This window comes from Eumetopias jubatus, unplaced genomic scaffold (assembly GCF_037043125.1).
Source record: "Eumetopias jubatus isolate StellerSeaLion01/CBP00866 unplaced genomic scaffold, mEumJub1_p1.0 scaffold_1, whole genome shotgun sequence".
Classification (NCBI taxonomy): domain Eukaryota; kingdom Metazoa; phylum Chordata; class Mammalia; order Carnivora; family Otariidae; genus Eumetopias; species Eumetopias jubatus.
In genome coordinates, this window is record NW_028274807.1 from 94,762,368 (window position 1) to 94,788,721 (window position 26,354).

The window sequence follows — 26,354 nt, forward strand, 5'->3', positions numbered from 1 at the left end:
ATTTCCATCCAATTAGAGACAAATTGACGAAAAGTAAAACATGCTACAAAACAAACAATAAATAATCGATTATAAAAGTAGACAATGACATTTTGGCTATTTCTTGCCAAACAGTATACATAATTTATGTACATTTATGAACATAGCATATTTGCATGGTTTGCATATTTAGTGTATGAAAACTTACAAACTATTGTTTTGACTCTTTCAGATATAAAACAGTAAATCTGTTGTTAAATGTAAGATGTACTTCACCTCAGTACATGTGCATTGTATAATTATTTTACAATATTTTGGCTTTTTCTCTTACATTTGTTACTTTTGTTCACATTGAATTGGCATTATGTGTGATTGCCATCCACACCCTCTTCACTACCTTACTTATTATAGTCACATAAATAAATACTGATACCTAGGTGCATTTATGTACAACTCTTTACCTGGGAAGGGGTTTGAAAGTAATTGTGAAATATTTAACTGTTCTGCAAAAACTCCTTTTGCGTATATATTTGGAATGATGTTGAGAGAATGATAAAAATTTAGGCAGTTCAGATCATGTGTCCTGGAATGTTCAGTAGCACCTTTGAGAAAGTTACGAGAGGTCCCGAAAATAAGAATGCAATCTTCCTCTCCCTGTCATCCTGTTATTATTATTCTAATGTACATTAACCTGTTGCTTTCTATAGCCACCACATAATAAATAGAAAACCATAAACAGTTTTTAAGAAAAAGTGTCTGTTTTGTTCAAGGATAAGTTCTAGCAATCACTGTTGTAAGCATGACGTATGAGAAAGCTGTGATAATAATGGGAAGCTATTAGGAAGGGTAAGCGGCAAGAATGGGAAGAAGAAAGGGAACCTCTCTGTGCAGTGCGGGAGATGGGATCCTTCAATGAGAGTGGAATTCATGATATACATAGTATGGCCCAGCTGTTTGGGAACATTAAAAATCCCTTCGCTTAAGCTGTTGAAAGCTGCAAAAAAGACCAAATGTTTTCCATCTCAAAACACATTTTACTTAGCTGTGTTTTGAAAGCTGTTATCTAAACATTAGGGGGAAAAAAAAAAACCCAGCGCATTCTAACATGATTTCTTCCTTGGGTGCAAATCAGCAGTTATAATTTAATTTAGGAAAGAGTGAAAAAGGTAGAAGGAAAAGGCACATTTTATTCTCCTACCTTCTTGTTTATCTTTCCTTAAAGTATTTGAGGGACATAAAACAGGGAAATAAAAAAGTCACCAGCATACAGTTTTGTTAACTTATCTCGTGAACATTAAACATTATGCCTCAAATTTCATATGGTACATAAAGTGTTTCGCCCTGCAAGATCATGTATACAGCACTTCAAAAAAGCCAGTAGGACAGCTCACTAAATGTAATGGATGTGTAACGGCAGATCTTTAGATCTCTTGTATTTAGCATGACAACTTTGGGTTCTTTAGGTGCTTTAAACATGATATCTAAAACCACCAATTTTTTTCCTAGTGATGAAAAACATAGACTAATTACAAACTTCTCATATGCTATAGATGGCTTGACCATCCGGTGCGAACGCAGCATTTTAATTATACTGTATCTCCTTTTGTTACTGAAGTTAATCAGTTTTACAACTGCACCTTGTTTTCCTAATGCATTTTCATCTTATTTCTCACTAGAATGAATGCTCACTGAGCATAGTCACAGTCTGGAAATGTGTTGTCTAATGGTGCAGTAAACACTATTTCTATTACCTAAAGGTTTTAAGGTGAAATCTTAGCTGCTCTCCAGTTGCATGCATCCATATATGTCTTCACTAAAATCTTTAAGAACTCTTATTAAGCAGTTTCAGAAGATATCTTAAAACAGAGGAACTGATTCCCACTTTAAGATTTACTTCTCTGAACTAACTTATTTCCTGTCAAAACTTATGTTGGCTATTACGTAGACAAAACTTTTGTCAGGAAACTTTACTAGGAATTTGGCTCAGACAAGGAATACGACAGGGGGTCAGTGCTTTGCACCCAGGTTGCAGACCACAAGTGGTTTTTGATGATAAAAGCACAAGGAAGTTTCAAACAGTGTAAATAATCAGATAAGGAAGCCGATAGTAAGGGCCAGCATGCTGGATTTAGGAGGAAACTGGCACTAATAACCCCAACCACCTTCTATGGGCTACGAGACATAATTATGGATTAATGACATAATGTTAAACATCAAATTTCATCGTTTTTACTAGCATCCCTATTATGGCAGATGCATAGTTGTGGACAGAAAAATAGGAAATTGTTTTGTTTTCTTTTATTTTTACCTTTATGTTTCTACACAAATCTAAGTGACAAATGTAAGACGAGGAGAGGTAATAGGTTTTCTAAGGTCACTTTTGAGAACCTTAGTAAAGGATTAAAATTTTACTTCTAAGAAGTATCTCTCTTCTCTGTCTCGAGTACTGAGTTTCTTTTTCATGTGCTTTTTTTTTCCCTAATGGACTACAATTAAAATATGTTCATCAATGAGAGAGTAATTGAAAAAATGGGATGATGCCATAAACCAAGCATTGGTACAAATTTGTTCTTACTCTGATTATGATTGAGCCTTGGGAACAATATGTTGCTTCTCTGGCCTCCGTGTTCACATCTGCAAAATGATTGCATTAATTACTAATATGCTATATAGATTCGCTGATGTCTCCAGAGTTCATATTGGCCTTGAAAATGCCCCTAGTGCATGGTCCCAGAGTCCTGGGATCAAGCCCCACGTCAGGCTCTCTGCTCCGCAGGAAGACTGCTTCTCCCTCTCCCACTCCCCCTGCTTGTGTTCCCTCTCTCGTTGTGTCTCTCTCTCTGTCAAAATAAATAAGTAAAATCTTTTAAAAAAATGCCCCTGGTGGGTTCTTCCTTCATTTATCTAATACGCATTGTTAAACCGAGGTTAGCATCCCTTAGGCTCCCTGTCAGTCAGTGGTTGGCTCAGAGTGACCCTGAATGCCAACTCCCAATATCAGACAGATGACATCTTTGGCAAATTAGGAGGCCAATCTTTCTGGTCTTTACGTCTGAGGTAGTGCAGCCTTGGGAAAAGGTTATAGCAGAATATACAGTCATTATTGATCGGGGTTTGAATCCCATCTTTAATACTTAACAGTTGCATGACTTAGGGCAAATTATTTACTCAGTTGAGTTCACTTTTGTCATCTGTAAAACAAGGGTAATAATCACTTACAGCCTGTTAGTGAGTTATTAAGTGAAATAATGCATAATAAGCACTTGACATAGAAGAGGCACTTAATAAATGATTGTATTATGATTATTATATGTCTTACCATCTTATCATCATCTCTTGCTTCTACGATTTCAATAGCTTGCTAATTGGTCACCTGGCATCCACTTGCTCCACCCCAATTCACTTGCCACATTGTTACCATTAGGGTTTTTAAAGATGAGAATTTGGCAAAGATCATATTTCTTTCCAGAATGAATGAATAAATGAGTAAAATTAACTAGACTAACTAATGTTAGAAATAAAATATTTGAAGACACTTGCTTTAAAAGAAATAATGGATATTGGATGCCTGAGTGGCTCAGGTGGTTGAGCATCCAACTCTTGGTTTTGGTGCAGGTCATGATCTCGTCCTGAGATTGAGCCCTGTGTCAGGCTCTGCATTCAGTGAGGAGTCTGCTTGAAAGATTCTTTCCCTCTGCCCTTTCCTCTTTCTCTCTCTCTCTCTCTCAAATAAATCAATAAATCTTTAAAAAAATAATGGATATCTTTTGCCTACATTTATAATCAGAACCAAATAATTTACAAAAAAGTTAAATCCATGGGTTGATTTTTAAGTGATCACAACACAAAAAAACAGCAGTGGGCATATGTATTTAGACATTATGCTTACAATGTCGAAGAGTTTTGTGATTTTTGTTATTTTTATTATTACTATAGCAAATAGGCTGACTATAACATAGACTGTGTCTTTCGTTGTTAAAGAAAATGGGAAAACCCATTCTCTGAAATCAGATGTTTCTAGCTTACCTACAAAGCATTATGCCTGGATATGTACCTTCAGTATGTTATCAGTTATTCTTAGGTTAATAAAAAATTACTCTAGAAATTTCATGAGATTACCAATTGCTTTTAGATTTTACCAGAAAAATTATTTTCCAATGTTCCTCTAATTTACGTTAACAGATTCACCTGGCATTGAGCATAAATCTGCCTGGTACATTTGAATCCATCAGGAAAATTAATCTCTTTGTTTAAGACACAACTGTGAATATACACATACCTAAGACACTATAATATATATTTTAAAAACATCTAGGGATGATTTAATACACCTGAGGAACAATAGAAATGCTGGGTTTTATCAAAGCAATTAAGCAAACATTGAAAATACATTTAGCTTAAGTCTGGCGCACGGTAGACTCCCCAGAAATATTCTTTTCCACTTTTGCCCAGTCTTTGAATGAGTGCAAGTCTCCCTTCTCCCATAAAGCTTCTCCTGCATGGCAGCCTTCACACATCTCCCTCCTTGCTGAATCTCTGCAGCACTTATCATTTGAGCCACATAATTTAGTACTTAATGACTTACAGTCTTGTGCTATTTGCCGTTCTTTCAAGTAGCTTAGTCTTGTCTCTCTAAATAGATTGCATGGGCCTTAACAACAGGAATAATGGCTTATATTAACTTTTTATTTCCTCTGGTTTCTAAACCTTATCCTGCAGCATATTTAGTTTGGTCATTTTCAACTGTGAATCAAGAGCCCAGGCATTGGAGAGAGTGGGGTATGCTAGAGGAGACATTCCAGAGTCATTCTGAAACCCAAGAGTCCATGCAGAATGTATGTGTGTATGTGTATGTACATGTGATTGTTTGTATGCATACAGCAATTAGAAAAAGAACTTCAAATTAGAAGACATAGACTTCCTAACGTATAGATTGTGATCTCTTGACACATTCAAAAAAGGAAGTTGTAGACTAATGTGTACAGTATAACTCTTATTTTGGTAAAAATAAATATAGAACTTTATATAGAATATAGAAATGTATATATTTATTTGTCTTGTGTGAGCAAAGAAAACCACACTGGACTGAATATTGATTACCTCTGAAAAGTGAAACACCTTTGTGTTGTGTTGCTTGATTGGCAAAACAAACATGTATTACTTTTGTAATTTGAAAAACCTCAAAGAAAATGTTTAAAAATGAAAACCGCAAAGGAAATATCGAAGTGGAGTGATAAGTAAAATTATCAGATTTTCTTTAAGAGAAAAATAAATAAATATAAATCCAGCCTCTTTGCAGGGATAGGTGAAGAACCACCGGCGCTGTGGGAAAAGCATTTGATAAGAATGGGAAAGTTCTGTCTTCTAGTCGCAGGGCCGGCACTTACTAGCTTTGGGACCTTGGGCAAGTTCTCTAATGTCTGCATCTCCTTTCTCAGTTTTACTGTGGTGATAATTTTACTTGTCATGCCCTTTCATGGTTTTGTAACATTAGCGACTCAGTTAGTTTAAGTGGAAAGTATATCCCTTGGAAAGGATAATGGGTTATCCCTACTGTGCTCTCTGTCACATGTGATATGGTTTGGTTGGTACTTTGGCAAACCTGGCAATCTCTCTGGGAGCCTGTGGGAATGGTGGCCAACAACCACTTTATCAGAAGTGGCTGTAGCTCCTAGGAGACGTCCTGCTACCGCAGGCAAGGGGCAAGGTCCTAGTCCATGACAGAGGTGGAAGGGCAGAGAAACAGAAATTGCTAGTATTCTTTTTCACTGATGCATTTGGTACTGATATGGTTGTATTACCTTTCTTCTAGCTTTGGGTTGGAGTTGGGGGAACTCCTGGTAAACAGTTTAGCGAGGCACTTCTTTGTTCAAAGATCAACATCTTAGGGTGCCTGGGTGGCTCAGATGGTTAAACGTCTACCTTCAGCTCAGGTCATGATCCCGGGGTCCTGGGATTGAGTTCCACATCGGGTTCCCTACTCAGTGGGGAACCTGCTTCTCCCTCTGCCTCTCTCTCTCTCTGTCTCTCATGAATAAATAAAATCTTAAAAAAAAAAGATCAACATCTTAGTCCTTTTATAAAGACAACAAAAATCAGTTTGAATTTTCAAAGCAACTAATTCTCATTTGGTACCTGCCCCCAAACAATGATCTCCCATGTGATGGCTCTGGAAACAGAAAACAAATCTTTCTGAAGTCTTGTTGTCATAATGTCACCACTCTGAAACTTGTAATGACTGCCTTTTTCTGTTTTCAATCCAATTTAGCCTAAATTCCAACAGTCTTTGGAAAGTGTTCTATAATTTGGCCTTGAGCAACAGTTCATGAGTAGAAATGGAAGCAGGCATTTTTAGATGAACGTGTGAAAGCGCCCCCTTTGGAGCTACAACAGACGGCGGCCAAGTGCAGGCTGGGGAGTGCTCCTTCACACAGGCCTTAATGCCCTGACGACTTGAAGAGGTAGGGCCACTGAATTCTCCATATCCACCAAAGAGCTTTGGCTGGTGTATTTTGTATCTATTGCTGCAAAATAAGTTACCCCCAAACTTAGTGGCTCAAAACAATAATAAACATTCATTATTTTCAGTTTCCATGGTTTAGGAAATCAGGAGCCACTTAGCTAGCTGGGTGGTTCTGGCCCAGGGTCTCATCAAGTTGCAGTTAGGATGGTGGCTGCAGTCATCTGAAGATCTGACCGGTGTTGGAGATCCATTTCCAATGGCCTCTCGCTCACATTTGTGGACCCAGCCACCAGAACAAACTTACACACCTCAAATTGAACAACCTCTACTGTGATCCTCTGCATTCACACCAACTCCTTACTCTGTTATCTTTCCTTTCCCTTGAATGTTTCATGTCCCATTTTCCCCACATTTTGAAGAATTATATCACTTAATAGCTTACTTCAACTAATGACTAAACTGTACTTCAAACTTATTTCTGTTCAAGGTTTATTGTAAAAACGTGTGACTTTCAGTAGAATCATGAAGACTCCTGTTTCTCTTCCTGTGCTTTCTTTTACCTGTCTCCTAGATAGTCTTCTCTTAGGAATTATTTCTCCTCACTAACATGGGGAAGCTTAATTGTTAGCGACCATAATGAATGTGTATTCGTATTGCTTCTTTTGATTATTCTTTCTGGGGCTCTGTGTTTCTGTTTCTCTGAAACAACCTGCTGCCTGAATGACAATAAATTAGGAGGAAAAAAGTTTGTCTTCCAGTGTAAGGATGTCTGACAGAAACAAACCATAGGTGGCATTTATATAGAGGGTAACTATTTTATAGTTAGGACTCCTTTTAATGATAGCTAATGTTTATTAGGTGCTTAGGTGCTAGGCGCTGAGCTAAGTGCTATGAATGGCTGATTGTATTTAATCCTCTCAATAGCCCTAGGAGATACTATCATTATCCTCATTTACAGATGAGGAAGCCCAGGCGATAGGTAACTTGGCACATGTCACTGGCCTAGCGTATAGTGAAGCTGTGATTTAAATCCAGGCTGTCTGTGGTTTTAATCACTATACTGTTTTTCCTCCTTATGAGTCTCTGCGATGCACCAGGCATTATAATAAGGTTTTTTTTTTTTTTAAGATTTTATTTACTTATTTATTTGAGAGAGAGCAAGAGCATGGGGGGAAGAGCAGAGGAAGAGGGAGAGAGAAACCCAAGCTGGCTCCACGCTGAGCATGGAGTGCAACGTGGGGCTCAGTCTCACGACCCTGAGATCAGACCTGAGCTTAAACCAAGAGTCAGATGCCCAACCGACTGTGCCACCCCAGTGCCCCAATATACTAAGTTCTTTATATACATTATCTCCAGTTTAATCCTGATAACCTATGATATAGGTACCATTACTCTAATTTTAAAGACTGCATCAACAAGTTTAAGCAACTCTCAGTATCACATACTTAGATGAAGACTCCATCATGACCTCTGGCATCAGAGGGCTACAGCTTAGTAGGAAACCGTAGATGAGACTGATGGCTCACGAGCCAAACTGAGTTCCTATTTGCAGGGAGGGAACCTGTGGTCTGCTGAGCCCTGGGAAGAAGATCTTCTTACTTCATTCTGGCAGCTTACCAATTTCAGTCCATCAGCTTCCCTACTAAAGGCTACAAAAGGCAGGTTGTTTGTGAAAACAGACTATTGCCACCGCATCCTAGGTGTGAGTGATTTGACAGCTGGGTCATGTGAGTCCTGCAGGATCCACTGTATCACCTGGACAACATTAAGCAAAATGTGGCAGGACAGGCAAGAATTAGAAATGTTGCTTTGCCCTCCACAAATCCTATGGGTAGAGGATACGTTAATTTATTTGTCTTGATTATTTATTTTGTCACTGCTATGAAATATTTTTCAAAACCTAAACCAAACTCAGTCAGTTTACATTTTATTGAGGGCTTAGAGTATGCCGTGAGCAAGTAATTGGAAATCAGGTGTAATCAAACTTTCCCTTGCTCAGCCCTTAAACCACCAGTGTTGATATGAGTCACCTTGGCTTTGGTTGAGCATCAGAGAAAGTGATGTATAGTATCTGCATTCAGATACTGCATGGTGTGAAAAATCTCTCTGAATGTGAGAGTTACACACTCAACACAAGATACTCATCACAAAAGGCATTTGATCCCTGATTGCTACCGAGAGAACAGATAATTCATGTCTCCACCTCATTCTCTTTTCTGGGTAAAAGATCATTCAATTTCTCTCTCTCTCAATCCTCCCTTATTCTCTCTCTTCCTCTTCCTTCCCTTTCCTTCTGTTCACAAGAGTTGAACATCAGTAACTTGAATATGTATAAGTTACAATGCCACGATACTTTCCAAGATTAAAATTAAGCAAAGATTTTAAATGACTTTCTTGAAATAGTTCAGAATTGATCACTGAGGAGCTATGCACAGGAAATAATACACATTTATTATGATACTTGCTGCCAAAACAACAAAAGCCACAAAATTAATACAAATACATTACGTAGCCAAAGTGTATAGTGAATCATTTCAATTTGATTCATCTACCCATTTTTTTTTGAGGACATATGAACTTTGCTAGCTTCTTGTAAGAGTGGAAGTGGGGAGGGGAAATACAAGTGTGTAAGATGCAATGTGTTATTACACAGAAGCATGAGTTTAAAATTTGAAATCTGTGGTCATTTCAATCTTACCTTCTTAGGCTCATAATTTCAACTTTCTCCATCTTATGACTGGGTTCCATGTTTTATTTGTAAATTTATAGTCCAGATCATATGCGGATAGAAGTTATGTGTGAGTCAGGGTGCGTATTTTTCTTTCCTCTTTAAGTATTTCCATTCATGTCCCTTTTGGCATTCTCCGTTCTAGTTGTAGGGCATTGCATTAGCAAGCCTGGGTTTGTTTTCTGGCCAAGAACTACATACCAAAGCACAAATACCTTTGAGAATCTGCATCGTGGAAGTTGACCGGTACTTAATTCTGGAGTTTATAGACAGGCTATTTTAGGATTTTAGTTGAAGCTGAAGAATTGACTCAACAAAATTTACAGAGGATGTTTTTCTAAAACCGTGGCTGAAATCAATGTCTATATAGTCACAATGATACTGAGATTTTATTGGTACTTTAACCAACTGTTGGAATATTTTGACGTTTTACCTTTGATATGTTTCAAAAGAGATGTGACACCCATTCAATGAATTGCAAGCCTATCACACTTTCCTGGCTCTTTTAATTTTTTTTATTGTTAAAGTGTCTGGCTGTGGTCATTGCTGTAATAAAATGGAATTTTAGAATTTCCGACATAGAGAAAAGAAATCTTTCACTAAATCATTGATAAGAACTTAACCTATTGATTGTTTCTTAGTAATTCTGTAATGCACACATCATAACCAGCACGTACTATCAAAGCTTTGGAGTAGAGTGTTAATTCTGGGGCCAGAACTCCTTTTGTTTAGTGTTTGCCCTTCCAGTTAGAAGCAAGCATTTCCAATAGATCACAAATTAATCATAGTCATTAGCGTTCTTTACAGAAAAGATTGTGTGGTCGCTCCTGTGAAATGTTCTGTTCCTCAGGATGATGAGTTAATTCATCTGGAACAACGTTAGTTCATCAAGGTTTGTGGTTTATCTAAAGATCAAATTCCTGTAATTTTGTATGCCATCTGATTTAATGTCCACTTAGTTTAGTGGTTAGGCAGCCATCGGCAGGCACAACACATGAATCCAATATCAAAACTGGAAAAAAGGCAAATTCTTAAACATTTAATTCAGGCATCCTTAGACTGAGATTGACTTGCTGCCTTTTTTTTTTTTCTCCTGGGGAAGTGCAGATCTAGATAATGCCAAATCTTATTAAGAAAAGCCTAAATAATGTAAAACATTGTGTGTAAATATGCCCATGGTAAAATCTATGCTTTAGGAGAGCTTGTAATGGAAGAGGTTAGGAAAGAGTGGGTTGATTTCAAAATGAGATTATACACATTCCTTTGGAAGGTTCTCGTACCATACTCTCAAATATAATTAGAGCAGTTCATGGGGCGAGGATCAATTGGCTAGAGTTTACTGATAACCTACTTGTCGTGTGAGCTTGATAGAAATTTCAGATGCTTTCAGTTTGGATGAAAAGTTGAGGCTTGATTTTTGTCTCTATTCATCTATTTTGCAGTAACATTTTTGATCAAGAATTTTAAAAAGTCAACAGAAAAAATATTTAGAAGAATACTTATATGTTTTGCTGAAACGGATGCAAAGTAACATAAAATTGTTTCCCTTACGTGTCCCAGTGGAGGGGGCAAGGGGCTTTCACTCATGTTTAAATATTTTTGTTGATGCCCCATTAAACAAGTCAAAAGGTTTCTTTACTGAGGCTTTTAGAGTCTTAAAGCATTTACCATGTTGATGTTCATTGTGAAGCCCCAATGGGAGTTATCACCTTATTTAACCACAGAACACATTTCCAGAGAATACCTGTTAACCAGTCACAGATTAGAAAATGCTGGTGTGTATGGTGTTTCTTGCCACTAAACAGCCTATAAGGTAGATTGGCAGCTAACAGAAATATTCCAAATGACCCTAAATATGATGATTGGCTAGTGAATGATTTTAATAATGAGTACTGTAAGAATTTCAAGAAAGGGTGCCTGGAGGCTGTGTATGAGCTTGACAAATAGAACTATTATTTCTATTGTTTCATCTCCTGAATGCTGTGACTATCAAAGAAATGTGAAGGGCCCACATGAGCACAGTTAAAGGATTAAATGCTTCTGCTCACATCCCTAGCTTTAACCAGAGCTGAAGATTTGTTTAGAGGGAAGAATCCGGAAATGGGCCTAGAAAGATAAATGTGACATCAAATTAGAAAGGAGATTGTATTTGGGATTAGGGGCTTTATTTTCTAGCAGATTAGGATCCATTGGAATCTTTATTAGCATGTTTTTTCTTTTTTTTTTTTTTTAAAAAAAAACCTTTCTTTTTTAAGGTAAAACAAAACATTGTTATAACTTTGTTATTTCAGGAAGGCAAATTTTTGGTATAAAGATGTCACAAAATTCAGGCCTGCAATGACAAGGGCTTCCAGCAGGCCAGTGCCAGTGGGAAGGGAAGGGCCCATAGAAACAACTGAACAGACCAACCAAGCCAATGACTGCTTACTGGGGATAAGGGAAAGGAAAGAGTCCCAGATGTTGCCCAGGGTTGGCACTCAGGTAAAGGGCAGATGGTACAGAAACAGACATTTGAGTGATGGGGAGCAATGAAGTGCTGCTTCTGGGAAATAGCAGTGGCAGGAATTTCTATCTCTAAATGCCCTAAAAGAGACGACTTAGTTCATCAGTTGATTCCCATGGGGAACAATGTTAAATAGTCCAGTTGTCTTGGATATTAAATGTAGCAATCCCTCATACATCTGGCCATAATTAATTCACTCTTGCAAGGGAAGTTCAGAGGTGGTTTCAGCCCCTTATGAGGAGATGCTGCTGAAGATGTCAGTGTGAATAAAACTTGATTTCATCTTGAAGAATCTTATAATCTTATGACCCTTCATAGGAGGATATTTGATGATTTTAATAATGAACACTGAAGAGCATTAGAGATACTACTGTAAGGTAAGATAGAACTGGCCTGTAAACCAGGAGGGAAGCACAGATAATTTGGGGTGAATGATGAAAAGGTCAAACTTGGCTGGTAGGAATCACAGGGCATAAAAAGGGGGGGAATCTTTGAAGGGCAGATAAGATTTCATCCAAGATAATCAAGGCAAAATGACTTATAGGCTGAAGAAGATAATATTATAACAATTATTTCAGTAGTATCAATAATAATAATAACTACTTTTATTGACCATATGCTAGGCACCATGCATGATTCTGTGATTTACATATATGGCTTCATTTAATTTTCAAAAAATGGAATGAGTTTATACTGAAACATTAGACAAACTGAAACCCATTGAAGAATTTTAAACAGGGGAGTGACTAACAGCTGATACTTGGGAAGATGAACAGTGCTGAGCATAAACTGGTGGGAAGGCAAGCTGTGGTCAGAAGATCTGTTAGGAGGTCATTGCAATAATTCAGACAAGAGGTAACAGGCATTCAAGCCAGGCATCCAAGCTAGGTGGGAATGAAAATCAAGGAAGGTCCTGATACATTTTTTCAACAACCATCTACTGAATACCTACTATATGCCCGGTGTTGAGTTAGGCTCTGGGCAATAGACCCAATCTCTGCTATTCTGGCACTTAAAGTCCACCAGAGGACATGGTAGAGAATAAATTTCCTGGCCTTGGTAATAAATATTGGCCTAAAACTAATCTGAATGTGTGTGTGTTTGGGTGTGTGTATGTGTATGTATGGCTGCCTAACCTGGTCTTTAGGGAACTTGAATCTCAGTGACATTTTCCCTCTGCCTCAGAGCTCTCTCTCTCACTGATTGGCAGATAACACAGTGGCGGGGGCGGCGGTGGGGGGGCAGAATGAACTCAGCTGCAAGCCGGACAGAGACAGACATCTTCGCGGGTACCACAGCTTGAGAGAGCAAAAACATTTTTCTTCAAATTCTTCTCTTCCATAGGTCAGGGTAAGGATTAGGGCAACTGACATTGGAATGGAAGAAAGAGGATAGAAAAATCCTTATATTTTGCTCTTCTTCAAAATATAGACTAGACTGTCTTCCTCACTGAAAGTATACCAACACCAATACTGTGAAACTTATAGTATTTTCACCTGTTCCGATGAACTCAGAGCAGTTCACACTCCTATTACCCCATTTATTTTCCCAACACTCCTGTTGGGCTGACATTATGAAACTTTCATGGAAACCAACTCAAAGGTTAAGTGACTTACCCACAGGCACATAGCTAGGAGTGGAGAGAGGAGTAGACAAAGGTCTTCCAACTCACTTTCCCCACAAAATTATGAGTCTAAAAGCACCCTGAAATGGCGTTTTTATAGCCTCAGGGGATAAGCTGACCCTAGAGTTATTGTGTAATGTGCTAAATAGTGTCTTGAAAGATTGAATTAATTGAAATTAATAAAATAAATAAAACTTAATTCCTAAAAGAGTTGAGGTTAATTCTAAGAACATTTAATTCTTTGAGCTAAAGTTAGGAAGAATGAGGGATTTGGGTTTTTGAGACTAATTATAATCATGATCCAAGTTGTCTATAAAAAGAAAATATAATAGTAATTTTTGCTCAGTAATCTACAATGCTTATTGTCCTAACAACCAGATAAATGTGTTATATGTTGTTTGGTGAATATATATTTTTCAGTTTTTGTGAATATTTATTTGTTCATCATTTTTTAAGGCATCTTTCAAGGCATACACATCAGATCATTAAACATTTCTACTTTGGGTGGATAAGGAAGAGAAAAATAATGGTATTTTGTTCCTTTTTCTCTACCAAAATTTTACTAAAATATATTTTATTTAAGTTTTTATTTTATATCAGTCTTTTCATTTAAACTTGGTATAAATTTTTTGTTGTTGTTGTGCTTTACACACAAAATAACCACTCAGTGTAATAACTTAGACCTGAAATACATCAAAATAGCCCAACAAAAAATATTTTAAATACGGCAATCTTAATTGGAGTTTAGAAAATAAATCTTTGAGTATAACAATTTATTCACTAGAGCTGTTGTCTCAGCAAAGTATTTCATCTTAGTTTCCAAAGAGCTGCTAGTCATTACTAAATATATTTAAAGTCAAAGCAAAAAAAAAAAAAAAGAAAAGAAAAAAGAAATTCACTTTCATTCTGGCTAAATATACTATCAAATACTCAACTGGTAAGCAAGTCATCTGCATCTTTTTTTAAAGATCAGATAGGTGATTATGCTTGTGTAGTTAATTAATAAAATAGGAAGCAGGTATTGGGTTCACTGGGGAAACTTTTGCATCACGGTATGTTATGAAGGATCCCATGCTGTAGGGACAATAACGGGGTGCTAATTCTGAATGCACACAGTGCCGTCCTACAAAGACATCAAGATTTGTAGGAAATCAACCCTCCAGCAGTCCTGGCAAGCCAGACTGACCCCAGCAAATGAAAATAATCAAAAGTAATTAGAAGCGTGCTGGACTACTCCTCGGAGAGCCAAGCGGGAGAGTAAACATGCCTGAATCCTCGAGCCACTGCAAAGGCCCATGTCTGAGCTGTTAGGTGCCCTGACCTTGTCCACATAAAGATGTGATTTATGAAGTGCAGGGCACAGCAGCAGGGCTTCTGTCTTCTCCTGGAGAACCAAATTACTGAGGTGGAGATTAACATGCTTTCAGTAGGGCCCATTTCCAGACCAAGGGAAATTTTTTATTTACATTTTTTTACCTTTAATTTCCTTTTTTCTTTTTTTTTCCCCAATAGTTTCCTCCCCCACACCCGTAGATTAAAAAAAAAAAAAAAGTCCATCAAGAGAGACTAGAAATATCTTTCCTGAGCAGTGATGATATATGTTGGTGACTATAGACATTCAGGGCCCTTTTTGTTTGTAAATTTATTGTGCTGGACTGTTTTGTTGGGGTCTACCTACCCAGCACCACAGAATTCACCTTCAGATTTAGGGAGCCCATCTTGTGAAATACTCCCCTGATTAAAACATATAAACTAAAATTAAAATATTACCTTTGATTCCATGGCTTTCTGATCTAGGTTCTCTTGTTAGATGTTATGCTTCATTACAAGGCTTACTCTTTAAGTAAAAGGATTTGGGAGAAGAACTTGTAGGTGGTCAAGAATTTGGAGGCAAAGAAAGAGGAGAGACAAACTGGAGTTTCTGTATAGGGAAAAATATTTATATGAGAATCAGTGGGGAGTCTCCTGAATCCTAAAGACATATATAATTTTTCTTATCTTTGTCTCAGTTAAGTTAAATTTTACAAAATCCTATTCTGATGTGGAAAAGGAAGCATCGATTTACTTTTTAAACACACATCAATATCTATACATGAAGCTAATTTAATTAACAAGCAGTTATTGTTTGGCCAAATGTCAGTTTCTCAGATTATTTCATGCTTCTTGATGTGAACTGTATAAAACAAGATTTAACAGGATCTCCATGAATGAAACTGCACTTGAGAAATGTAAAAATGCACTTGTACGTTCTTGAAAAGCTATAAAAAAAAAAAAACAGTGTTAAAACAAAAATGTCAGGCTTGAACTTCAGTGTATATTTAGCCACCTCAAGAAACCAAGAGCTGTGGAATTAAGGGAACTCTCCTTAGGCTGAGGTTATAAAGTGCCTTCCTCTATAAACTAAAAACATAATGTCAGGGTGAATGGGAACATACTTTATTAACTTTATGGTATTGAAAACTGCCAGCAAGTTGTCTTGTTTTTAAATATTGTCCTCTGCAGAGTGTTACAGGGCTGTTTGTCCACAGGAAGCCTATTAAAAGTGGACAGTGCAGTCATTTCATCTGGCTTTGGCTGGACTGCTTTTCTTTCCTTTAATGATGTGCTGGAATGTACCATGCCCATAGGGTCTCCATTAGCAGAACTTTTACTTCTGGGACAACCATGAAGTTTAAGGCTTAAAAGAGGCATCAGCTTACAGTCTTGTGGGAATCACTTGAATACTGGAGCACTAACTTCTTACTGCTTTAACTAATATATTGACTTATTTTAAATAAACAGTTACACAATGAAGGCAGAGCCAGTGGCCTTATTGGAAATCTTTGAGCCTTTTAAAGATTCTGCAATCCACGCAGATGGGGGAGGAAGGAAGGGGCCTGAGGAGGGTTTATGCCCTTTTCAAACCAGGAAGAAAACACATTAACCTCTCCCACCTCAGCCCTGCCATCAGCCAAAGGGGGATCTTTACAGCTCCCAGAAAAATCTATCAACTCACACTCGAACCTCATATTTTCCAATGCCTTTTTCCTGGTAAACAACAATTAACAGAATGAGACAGAGAAAACAATATTTTAACTCCTTCTGGAAAAAATGTTTTAAAAGTATGGATTCTCTTTTTAAACATTGAGGATGAATCACTCTATTTTCTGCTTTCCCCAGAGCTATACATTTGTTGTAGTATGTTCTTCCATTCCATCCCCTTTAATATTTAGATCATTTGTCCTGATACATGTTTGCAAATTAAAGTTGGTTTGAGATTATAGTAAAACCATTATTTTTAATAGCCCATTTCAAGGGCAGCGCTAAACACTGCAGAACACGCATGTTACTGATTACTGCTGAGCAGACAGCGGCTTTTGCAGATTAATTTGTAACTGGGAACTACTGTAAACAGATTTCACCAGAAATCCCAAGAAATAAAGGGAATTGGTGGTGGTATTTGGCTCCTTGTATTTATTTATTGTTTTAGAAACCTCCTGATGGAAAGCAAGTTAGCCAGGGAGAAAAAACAAGCCCCTCCCCCCACCACCTTTTCCTCCAGCCCTCTGTCTTCTCTTCTGTTCCACTTCTGATGGGAGGAGATGGGTTAGGGTCTTCTCGGAAGGAGCAAGAGGCTCCTTCCATTAGAGGCCCATCTCACTACCTGGGGATTTCAGGACCTTACTTTTAAACTTCCAGCTCTGTCGTCGGGGAAAAAAGTAGGGTGACTCTGTCTTTACACGAAGTTATTATATAATCAAACAAGAGAGGGGGCGTGGTGGGAGAGACGGGGGGGTTGGGCGGGGGGGGTTGGGGGGTGGAGAGCGGGAGCTAGGGGGAGAGATTAATATTTGGTGTTTGCCCGGGTCCTTCTGATGATTTTCCTTTAGTCTTTCTCACAAGTTACTCAGTAGAGAGCAAGACTGATGATGATGATATTAATAAACTAATAATAATGAGGCTAAATAATCCCCCATCTCTCTAGATAAATCTTCCAAGGTTTCAGAGAGAAGACGTTAACTCTTTTGTCCCTGTTTGAATGTCCTACGTAGAACTAGTCTTAGCTCAGGCGGGTGTCTGCGTTGTCTGGACTGCGGGGTGCACTCGTCTAGGAGCTCGGGAAACGCGGGCCGGCCCACGCGCTAAGCGCAGGGCAAAGCCCAAGGCCCGCGCCCGGCGGGCGGCAGCCGGTTCACCTGGACGGTTGAAGCCGAAGCCGCAGCCGCAGCCGCAGCCGCAGCCGCAGCGCCTTAATTCGGGGCGCAACGCCATCTACCGGCCTCCTGCCGCATCTGCAAGTACCCGGACCTTGAAAGTCGCCCCGCCTCCTCCACCCGAACCCAATATAAGGGAAAAAAAAACTCGGAGGCCCTTTCCACGAAATCCTAATTTAGCCAGGACCTGCCACTGATTCTGCCCGACCTTTTGTTTATCCACCGACGTTTCCTCCTTTTCAGAGCTGCTTTGTAAAGGGCAAGGAGGCGGGGGCCGCGGGGCTGGGGCGGGGGATTGGGGCGCTGAGCTCTCAGACCCCCTGATCAGGCCGCACTGTCTGAAGCAATCGGTTCCCCAGATTACTTGTATTTAATACACAATGCATCATAAAACAAATCCCTCATCCTGACAGGAAGAAAATAGAACAGCTCATAGCTCGAGCCGGTCCAATTTATGGCTAAATTAAAAAAAAAAAAAAAGGGCTCCGACAATGGGCAAGTTGAGGAAGGGCAGGAAATCAATGGCAGCAAACCGGGGCCTCTTAAAGGTTCTCAAGCGCCGAACTCTATGGGAATATCTGACCGGGTTTTAGGTTATTTACAAAGGATTTTTCCTGTCCTACCTACCACTGCTGTGCGATTTTCCCTCAAACAATGGCCATTATCTGAAATAACAGTTCAATGTCACAGATAACAGGCCACCGAAACGAATTAGTCACCACCTCTTGTCATTTTCTCTCCCCCACATCCCTCCCTTTTGTTACTATTTTTGTTTTTAAATCAGCATTTTGGGAGAAATATACATCTACTAGATTTACACGTCTGTTTGCACTTGGAGAAAACAAAAAGGGGACTTGGCGTTGTCCCCGTTTGCTGATAAAGTTTAACATAAGCGCGCTTTCCATAGACTTTCCCTTCACCCCTCCCCCGCGAGGGTCCCTAAGACTTGCTTACTTTGCTTAACTTTCCATTGTTGAGCTGAGAAGTTGGATGTGTTCATTTGTTTTTATGAATGGAGTTTTGTGATAAAAAGCATTTATTTCCATTTAACCGGTGGATTTTACTAAATTTTCCAAGGTTGGCTATAGGTAAATCTGTAGATTCTTATTTTGTCGCATTCCCTATATTCTCTCTTCCAGTGCTGTTTCTGAAATGTTTTGATAAAAATTGACCATATATATTAGAAAGTTATTAATCACCGTACAGTACTGATTCCCCAAAGCAGCATTTATAATGTTAAAAGTTTAAAAATAACCTGAGTTGTCAAACTGCTTAATTCCACTTTTGGACTTTCATGGGGTTTTAATTAACGTATCACAGAATATGGCAAAAACTCACCAGATAATTGTCAATCTCTCCAAGCCCTTAACACACTATTTGGGCAGGTTATATGCAAAAATGTTTCAGATTTTTAAATTACTTCCTTTAAGAAAAATATGATTTGGAAAAGTAGCATGCTCTTCAGCTGATCTAACTATAATAATAGAGGGAACAGAGTATGAATTTCAGTAATAATCATTTTGAAAAGATGCTTAGCAGAAAACTGGAAATGGACATGTCAACTTTCACTGTTAGGCAGCTGTTTTCTGAGAATTTCTAATTACTAGATTTAGCATGAGCCAGTCAGTGTCTCTTTACCCTAAACCCCATTCTCGCCCCCTCCAGCACCCCACCCCCAGCCTTGGTTCACACACCCTCACACCCCCCCAAAGCACTTCTCCACCCGATCACTCCCATCCCCCATCTCCAACATCTCCAACACCACACACACACACACACACACACACACACACACACACACACACACTTACACTTGTGCTTTCAGGACATCGAAACAGAGGATATTTCCCTAGGGAAAGAAATCCTGCCTGGCGAGGTCTCCCCATTGGTTGTTTACCGGAGAAATCTACATGTTTAAGGGGGATGGTGTATCCATAATCAGCCTGTCCCTATAGGACTTGGGTCTTGGCGACCTTTTTGTGACCTCTCCCGCCAGAGGAGGCTGCTGTCACTTTAAAAATTTACTGAAAGAGGAGCCCGTCTGGCTTCCGATCACTCTGGGCGGCGGGAGATAGCTCCCTTTCTCCCTCGCCCCGGGTTCTTTCTGGATGGCCGAGCAGATCCTCTTTAAAGAGACAGTTCATGAAATAGAAACCCGGCGGCTGCGCTTGGAGCTGCGAAAGGGGACGATCCCGTGAGGGTCTAGGACTGGGGAAGGCGCTGCGGAGGATCTAAAAGGGGGCTAGAGCTCCCCTCGCCTCCCCAGGCCCCCCACCTTTTCAAACTCTCCTCCTCCTCCTGCCTGTTCCCCCCCCCCCCTTGGAACTGGGAGAGAGAAGTGGAAGAAGTTTTAGTGGGTTTCAGATAACTTTCATTACACATCGGGCTGATAAGAGCAAGAGAAAGTGAGAAAAGAGGGAGGTGATGTGAACCAGAAGGAATAGCTCCGAGCTCATTTAGGAAGGGGGGGAAAAAAAAGCCAAAACACACCAAACCCGGGTCACCCAGACGAGAGGAGACTTCATTTCTGGTCTTAAAAATACACTGTTGGCGGACAATAAATCTGAAACGCGTGGTCCTGGCGAGCAGATCCTAGAGACGGACAAAGTTATCAGAGACCTATTCGGAAATCGAGACGCGAGGCTTTCTTTTTTCTTTTTCTTTCCTTTTTTTTTTCTTTTTTTAACATCCCGAGATGTGGTTCGGGATCGTTTGAAAGGATTTTCGTGCAGGAAAGCTGGGGGCAGCTGATTATTTTGTTTTGTTTGTTTTAATTCTTCTGTGATTGCCTTTTATTGCTGAGTTGAGGCCATAGAAATCTAAAGGTAAGAGAACTCACTTTAAAAAAAAAAAGTCTTGGCGATGTGCATAGTTTGTAACTTCGGACAGTTTCCTGCTTTGGCACCCCTTCTCCGGGGCGCCCCCCGCCCCCCCAGCCTTCTTTTCCTACTTGCCCGCAGTCTTGCGGAGCCCTGCTGCTTATCTACGTTGCTGGGACTGGCGATTTCCTTGTTCCTCCTGTGGAACGGTGCGGTCTGGACGCGTCTCCGGGGTGGGTCGTCCGGCCTTCGGTGGGTCTCTCTGCCGGCTGTCGGCCTTTTTTTTCTCCCGCTCTTCTCCTACTTCCCCTCCCTCCGTGTGTCTGTCCGTCGGTATCAGGGACGCAGAAGGTGGGGTTGCCAAAATCTGAATTCCTGGCACCGGCCACGCGACTTTGGAGCCGCTTTCGGCCGAGTTCCACCTTGCCAAGTAACAGCTTTGCTGTCCAACATCGTGTGCTGCTTCTCGAGAAAGTCACATTCGGACCCTTTGGCTAGATTGTGGGGATTTTTTTTTTCTTTCCTTTTGCTGTTGGTTTTTTGAAAGGGCCTTTCTCTAGAGTCCACCTAAAGGGAATTCTTTTTTTTTTTTTTTTAAGCTATCTTTGGAACTTGACAGCTTTTAAAAACACAGGAGTGTGTTAGATGAAATGACGGAAGATGTGTTCTTACTTTATTTTACTCGAGATTTCCGAGACGATTAAGACATTTGGGAGACAAATGCAGTTCTGCTAGCAAATCAAAAGTGAATAATTCACCCAGGGGGGAAACGTTTCTAGAGAAAGTTCAGCTTTTGTCTTGGGGCAAGAATATTGAGAGTAAGAAAGTTAATATGTTGGTGAAGTATTTGAATAATCATGTAACATATATGTAAAAAGACATTCTTTGGAAATGAACCTGTTTTTAAATTAATTTCACTGTTGACAGTGGCAATGGCAATAATGTTAACACGGAATAAAATTACACCTAGAATTTTATGTGCAGTATATGCAGTACTTAACTCCCTGCCCCCGCAAAAGGGAATGCTCGAAAGCTAAGGGGATAGATGATGCTTGACTTTGAAATTAACAAGTTTTCCAGGTCTTTCTGCAAATATGAAATGGAACTGGTGTTGCATTTCACTGACTTCACCCTATTTCCTTCATTAAATATTTCTCTAGTGTGTCAGTAGAGGTGCCTTTTTTTTTTGCTAGTCAAGAAAACAAATAAAAGATCAACCAGAAACCAAACAAGCCAAAAAACAAACAAAACAAAAATATCAACTTTTTACTATTTTAAAATGTGTATTGCTATTGTTATTTATGCTCCCTGTGGACTTCTTGCAGGGGCGGGGGGGTGGTGGTGGTGGGGATCGCAAGTTGCTATTAGAGTCACTCAGCATTGAGAATTGAAGAAAACAACTTAAAGTTTGTAATTTTAAAAATAAGAAATTGTTAATATCCGTCTTTCTCACTAGAGAGGGTATTTAACATGGACTTTCTGTTGTTAGTGTGAAGAGGGGTCTTGAAAAAGACTTGATGTGTGTGTGTGTGTGTGTGTGTGTGTGTGTGTGTGTGTAGCAATTATTATCCCTATCTTCTGTTTTGATTTTACTTTTTTAAATTGTGGGACTACTTATTGCCCTTTAATTGCCTCATGGCCAAAGGCTTATTCATAATGCCTCTTGACTAGATCCCTCAGAGCACTGGGCTTCTTCTTGAAGTTTGTGGGTGAGTTAATGAGTTGAATCTGCAACTAGGTGATTACCTGAATTCTATGCAAAATTGCTTTTGGTCTATATACCCAAGAGTTTAGTTTTTACTTTTACATAGGTGTAGATACAGCAGGGTTCTGTGGGAGTTATTTAATTCATTATTTTTTGTTCTGGACTGTCTTATTTAGTCTGTGATAGGAAACTTCCTCAAGTTTGCATTAACTGATTGACATTAACATTGCCAGCCTTTCTAGTTATTCGCCATTAGGTCAACAGTTCTGCAGTTTTTAATATTGATGTTTAAAACATTGCTGCTAGTGAATCAGAATAGCTTTGTGTAAGTATGCAAAACCTTAAAAATGGACATTTCCCATTTCAGTTTTTGTTTAAGGTGTCCTAAGTAATGATTAATATTCAGGATAGGCCAAATGTAAAATCTCATGAAAAATAACAATACACAACCATAGATAATGATGGCAATTTATTACAATATTATTGTATATTTTTTACTTGTTCACAAGCCAGTTCTGTTCTTTTGCTTACTAAACAAAATTGAAACATGCATTGGCATGTGTTAGCTAAAACATTAGGTTGCCATATTTTGCATGAATGTTTACCAATCATTTGTTTTCATTTCTTTTTCTTACGTTTGGTCAGAAACATTTATGAGACAAATCTTATTATCTTCTTCCACTAAGGGTGTGATTTAATTGTTTCATGATAGTGAAATGCAAAGTGAAAAGGAATTTAGTAAAAAAACTTTATTTAAAGTTTTTTAATTGAATTAAAGGGCAAAAATGTGAAAGTATACTTACATGGGAAGACTATTTGAACCTAAAACATTGACTATTTAGTTTAGAAATATTAGGTTAATATATGCTGTTCAATATTATTTTTTGTAAAAATCACATGGAATAAAATTAAGTCAAGAGCACTCATTCATGTATAACAAGGAAACAAGCACTTTTTTTTTTAAATCAATTGACCGGTTTTTGCAATAATGTACAATGGCTTTGTTCTTCTAAAAAATAGTACATTGCCGCTTCTAAGGTAACTTATTATTATTCCTCCTTTATTAATATGCATGCTGCCTGACTTTTTTTAAAAAAGGATTTAAAGGAGGACTATACACTTGAATAAAATATTTTCAAGTAATTAACCATTCTAATGAATGAACTGATAAGGGAATTGATTGTTCTCATCTTCTTCCTTCCAGATCTTAGATGAGTTTTGCAATGTGAAGTTCTGCATAGATGCTAGTCAACCAGATGTAGGAAGCTGGCTCAAGTACATCAGGTTCGCTGGCTGTTATGATCAGCACAACCTCGTTGCATGCCAGATAAATGATCAGGTATGTTGTAAAGATTTTTTTGTCTTTCTTTGAGAGCACTAAAGTATCAGTGAAGCCTGAAGAATAAAAATAACAGTGAGCTGCAGTAGACCCTTGTGGCCTGTTTGTTGATATGGTGAAAGATAATGCACAAATATAAGTAAGATGCAGAATAAAGTTATTTGCAGTATTACTTTCTTTCAGTGCTACTTTTTTGGGTAGTTTACTCACTTTGTAACTTCACAAATGCTCTAGTTTTCTGAGTGTGAATGTTCTAAAAACAGTCCTATTTATTGCTAGTTGTTCTTTACCTTTTTTTCTTTACCATCATAATAGGGAAACATTCATAGAAAGTATTGAGCTACTCAATAACACTATGAATTTGTGCAGAAATTGAAAGTGATACACTTGAAATATTACATAGATTTTACTTGAAATAGGTAGATACACACACATACACACACACATATATATGATCTACATGCGGTCTTATCTGACTGTGCATTTTATTTTGATTTGCCTGTTTATAAATGAGAAAAACTTTTAGATTAATCAAAATACTCCCCTTTTTTTTGTATATGTGAAAAGTTTAAAAATATCACTGCTGGAAATTGCTTTATGGAGGCCCATGCAGTGAGGTTAACTTTAATAACAATAACTATGAAATAAGATCATGAAAATATCATGAAGCATATTTTGCACTCAATAAAGTTAGGTTATGAATCTTGTAACTTAGTATGACAATACCTGAAACAACAAAAGGGTTAGCCTGTTAATTTTTGTTTTATAAACACTTTGGGGTTAGAATTTAATTATGTTATCCATCACTTATTTCTTTTAACCCAATGGTTTAACCCAGTGGTTGCCTAAATCAAATATGTCTCAAAGACCATATTAAAATGGTTGTTTGACAAATTTACTGTGAAAATCACCACCAAGAAAAAGAAAAGTTTAAATTAGATGTTTCCAATTGAAAGCTGTTAAGTAATGTTAGCATCATATGGCCTAAGACTCTATTTCAATCATCATTATGAGGTTATTCTTTGGCATTTTACCAGCTACCAGATAATTTTTACTGACTAAACTGTGTAAGAGGTAGTAAATTGTAAAATTAGGTTTAAATAGGTATCATTTAAAAATCTTCAACATATATCAAAATTAATAAACCAATCAATTATTTTTTCCCTTTGCTGTAAGAAAACAAGAGGCATTATTGACAAAGGAAAACATTATTAAATTAGCTATTGATTGGGAGCAGAATATATCCCAAGTCCATCATTTGAGTTACTGTCACATCAACAACAAACACTTTTTGAGCATACACTATTTGTAGATGTGGGAAATACATAGGTGTTGTAAGTGAATGAATTTTTCAGGTTATCTTTCCTAAAATAAAGGAGCTGACAGACCTCCAAAGGCAGTTGTAAGATGAAATAATGTAATTATATCATAATAATTATTTGCTATCCGTATTTACTGACAATAGGAGCTGTCTCCTTGGACAGATAGAACTGTTGTAGGATCAGTGAAAGGATGGTGTAAGAATGGGACTTGTGGCCAATACATTTTTTCATTTAATATTTATGTTTCTCATATTTTATAATAAATATACTCTTCTCATTGGGAATCTTGATTGCATTAAAAAAGCAAAACTATTTTGCTATTGCTAACTGAATTAGATTGCTTCTTAGGGCAGGCATTTATAATTTTAACAGTTACTTTTGAGGCACACATTGTAAAATATATTGCTTTCAGAAGAAAATATGCTGTTTTCATACCATACTGAACAGCATGTTTACTTATTTTAATTGAAGAATGAAGGAAAATAGTTAACCAGGAAAAACATAAAAGGTCAATATTAGACACATACCTATTATTTATGTAAGCACTCATTTTAAATTTATGTATTTTGCTGGCAGAAATCTAAGATGGTAACAGAGTACGTATCAAATAACATAATTGTGAAATTGGGACATTACATGGTCAAGTAAGTTCACCCATAAACAACGAGAGAGGAAAGTCAGAGGTAAAAGTCAGATATTTGTGATAGACAATATGTGCATACAATCATACTTAGCCCAGTTGACAAGACAAAAGAGAACAGATACCCAAATAATGTATGCATATTTTATAAACATATTCGTCCATAAGCTTGTATGCATAGTTCTGAAAGTTAATTAAGACTACAATTTCAGACAGCTTTGAAATGTGAATGTTGGACTAGGTACAATGATAAAAGAGCTGATTGCAGAGATTCTCTAGGTCTATTTTTTTGCTCTCTTTTCCATGAGTAATAAGAGCTGCCAAATGGTGAATAAGTACAACTCATCACATAATGAACACTCTCATTGTGTGAGATATTATTTGATGTCCATAAAGACAGACCCTGGACCAGGAGTAATTATTAAACACGAACAACCATCAACTCACCTGCACAACACAATAGCAGATGAAGCACTCTCAAAAAATTATAAAAAAGTGTTTCTCTTTCCTCTCTTAGATAAAGCTCAAGTTTACAAAAAGAATTTTAATAACAAGACAGGTTTAAGTCCTGGGCTACAGAAAGGAAGAATGTCAGATGAATCTTTCAACTGTAGTCTGGGCATTATAATAATTATGATGTCTAATAAGGAAGGGAAAAGATGGCCCAGAACAAAACAAAGGTGTATAAATTATAGTTTATTTTTGCAAAGATGATATTTTTAGAAATTCTGATGTTAAAGATCAGGAGATCAGTTTTATAATGATGTGGAAGAGTTCTATAAGAGAGAATAAATGTTCTTGCTAAGATGATAATGCAGGTTGGTAATAGTGAGACAGTCAAAACATGTGTACTGGATAAACCCATATTTGATTTGTTTGGGGGTGACAAGTACTTAGGAACAGCATGGATTTTGATTTTCAAGTAAAGTTGAAAAAGGATGTAATCTGGTTTGTCTCATAAACAAAGGCCATGCGATTAACCTTTTCCTAATACCTCTGTACAAGCATTTTATTTGAGGGGATTTTCCTGAGTTTAAAT

The 26,354-nt window shown here is 38.0% G+C and overlaps 1 protein-coding gene across 4 annotated transcripts in view; it reads left to right on the forward strand.

Moving 5' to 3' along the window:
• The window catches only part of MECOM (MDS1 and EVI1 complex locus), a 277,123-nt gene that overhangs the window by 195,638 nt on the left and 55,131 nt on the right, over nt 1-26,354 (forward strand). For all 4 annotated transcript variants that reach the window (XM_088019859.1, XM_088019877.1, XM_028103132.2 and 1 more), the window contains exon 2: nt 23,219-23,353. In XM_088019859.1, the coding sequence (XP_087875985.1) occupies nt 23,219-23,353 (135 nt within the window). The remainder of the gene's footprint in view (nt 1-23,218; nt 23,354-26,354) is intronic.